The sequence below is a fragment of the Gracilinanus agilis genome, unplaced genomic scaffold (assembly GCF_016433145.1).
Source record: "Gracilinanus agilis isolate LMUSP501 unplaced genomic scaffold, AgileGrace unplaced_scaffold58493, whole genome shotgun sequence".
In the NCBI taxonomy this organism is placed as follows: domain Eukaryota; kingdom Metazoa; phylum Chordata; class Mammalia; order Didelphimorphia; family Didelphidae; genus Gracilinanus; species Gracilinanus agilis.
Genome location: NW_025394061.1, coordinates 9,285 through 11,841, shown reverse-complemented (window position 1 = coordinate 11,841; position 2,557 = coordinate 9,285). Strand labels below are relative to the sequence as shown.

At 34.8% G+C, this 2,557-nt stretch overlaps 1 protein-coding gene across 1 annotated transcript; it reads right to left on the bottom strand.

Moving 5' to 3' along the window:
• Window positions 1-7: 7 nt before the first annotated feature.
• LOC123256399 (olfactory receptor 13D1-like) lies at window positions 8-761 on the bottom strand (the record flags this gene model as incomplete). Its single annotated transcript, XM_044685025.1, has 1 exon — window positions 8-761. A coding segment is annotated over exon 1 (754 nt), but the record flags the coding sequence as incomplete, so codon positions are not given.
• Between the last annotated feature and the right edge of the window lie 1,796 nt (window positions 762-2,557).

Below are 2,557 nucleotides of genomic sequence, written 5' to 3'. Positions count from 1 at the left end.
GCTGAACCATAGAACAAGATTACCACAGTAAGATGGGCTGAGCAGGTGGAAAAGGCTTTCTTCCTCCCCTCACTGGAGTTGATCCTCAGGATGGTGGAGAGGATGAAGACATAGGAGAAGAAAATGAGCAGCAAAGGGAAGACTAAAAAAAAGAAATTCCCAATTGTCATGACAAACACATTGAGGGAGATGTCTCCACAAATAAGCTTGAGAAGAGCCAGGATCTCACAGGTGAGATGGTCAATGATGTTGTTACAGAAAGGTCTCATCATAGCCAGCAGGGTGAGCAGCAGAGAATACAGAAAGCCTGATGCCCAGGTCCAAGTTGCCATCTGGACACAAAGTCCTTTATTCATGATAATGGTGTATCTCAGGGGATTACAGATGGCAACATACCTATCAAAAGCCATCACAGCCAGAAGCACACACTCTGTGCACCCCATGCCTAGAGAAATCACCATCTGTAAGGCACATCCAGTGAAGGAAATGGATTTCCTCACAGACATGAAGTTCACGAGCATTGGAGGAATAGAGGAGGATGTATAACAGATATCTAGGAAGGAAAGATTCCCAAGGAAAAAGTACATGGGCGTGTGAAGACGGGGATCCTGGATGCTGATTATAATGAGGATGCTGTTTCCTAATATGATCACCAGATACATGACTAGGCAGAGAACGTAAAGAGATATCTGGAGACTTGGGTACTGAGAAAGTCCAATCAGAAAAAATTCAGTCACTGCTGTGTAATTCCCCTTGTCCATGTTATTGCATCTGGGTTACCTGTAAGATTTAAGGAAGGATACAGTTAGATTAAACTGAAATAAAATTAACAATAATTTCCATTTGTGTTTTGTTTTGTATTGATTCTAAGATGGAAGGTAAGGGTTAAAAAACATAGATATGATAAGTAGAAATAACAATTGATAGAAAGGACTAGGAAAGCAAAGCCAGAAATAGTGGAACAGTAACTTAGTATTTGATAAACATATAGGCAACAATTATTGACATGAGGAATCTGTATTTGATGAAATATGATGGAGAATTTGCAGAGTAGTATTTCATAAATTGTTTATATCAAACTCTTATACTATGTGCTACAATAAACTCCATATATACATATATATGACTTAAACACAAAAAATCACATAAAAAAAACAAGAAAATGTGATGTTCTCTTGCAGAACTGTTGCTGGGAGAGCAGTTCTTAACAAAACATGGCACAGAATTGATCACAGAATTAAAAATGGATAATTTTCATCATATCAAATGTAAAGGCTTTCTAATGAACAAAATCAATGAAGCTAGAATAGTGAGGAGCAAGTACCTGAGAAAAACATTTGCAGCGAATGTTTGAGGAACTTTTTGAATACAGGCATACTAATGCATAGTTGGTAGAGCTATGGATTAGACCAATTTAGAATTATACTATAAAAGTCACTAAGTTGCATGGATTTTTCATTGAGATCCATTGTTAGGTATATTCCTTTAGGAGGATACATACCTACATGGTGTCTCTATATATTTTTATGTATACTATTCATATAAATATTCACATTATATTATACACACACACAAACACAAATATATTCATATTAGCCTTTTTTGTAGTAACAGAAAATGAAATGGAAAGTGGATGTCCATTCTTTGGGGATTGGCTGAATAAGTTGTGTCATCTGAATGTAATAGAAAATTGTAGGGTATGTAGAATATGAAGAATTCATTCAGCCTTGAGAAGACGTATGTATGGATACAGAAGGAAATGAAAAACAGGTCAATACTTTTCTAGTGACCACAGTAATTTCAGGGGGAAAAACAACACTGAAAGACTTCATAACTGATTAACGCAGTAACATTTGGTAAAGTACCTCTTCTACCTCTTTATAGGGAAATAATAGAACCTAATTGAGGAATATATTTTCAGGCATGGCTAATGTATTGGTTTGATTTGCTTCATTGCATTTCTTTGTTATAAGGAATAATGTAAAAAGAGAGGAATCAGTGGAATGTTAATGATATATAAAAATGAGATTATCAATAAAGTACTTATAAAAATGTCACCAAAATTCTACATCCCCATGTAATTGTAAATCGTGTAATGCTCTTAGCAAAAAAGGTGAGGGATCATGTGGGCAGAATATTGCATAATTTGTTAGATGTATTTACTGTATCAGTTTTAAAAACCAGTTTTACTTTGTTACAAGTCCTCATTTATAAACACATTTGATTTTGAAGCAAAGGGTTGACAGCTGTAGGAGATGTTTCTGGAAGTCACAGTCATGTTAAAACAAAAGGCAGCAATAAAAAATTTATTTTTAAAATTGTCAAGAAGATACAATTAAAATTTTTAATGATACAATGGCTGGGAAGAACTCCCAGAAAACAAAACATAGAGCTACACATTGGAAGGAATTATATAACTTTAAAAGTTCAATGACTGAGCTGGGAAGGAATTAAAAAAGGAGAATATCAGAATTGGATGAGATCTTAGTCTAATTCCCTTATTTTACAGAGGAGAAATCTGAGCCAAAGAATAAATCCTTGACTTAGTAATCAGAAA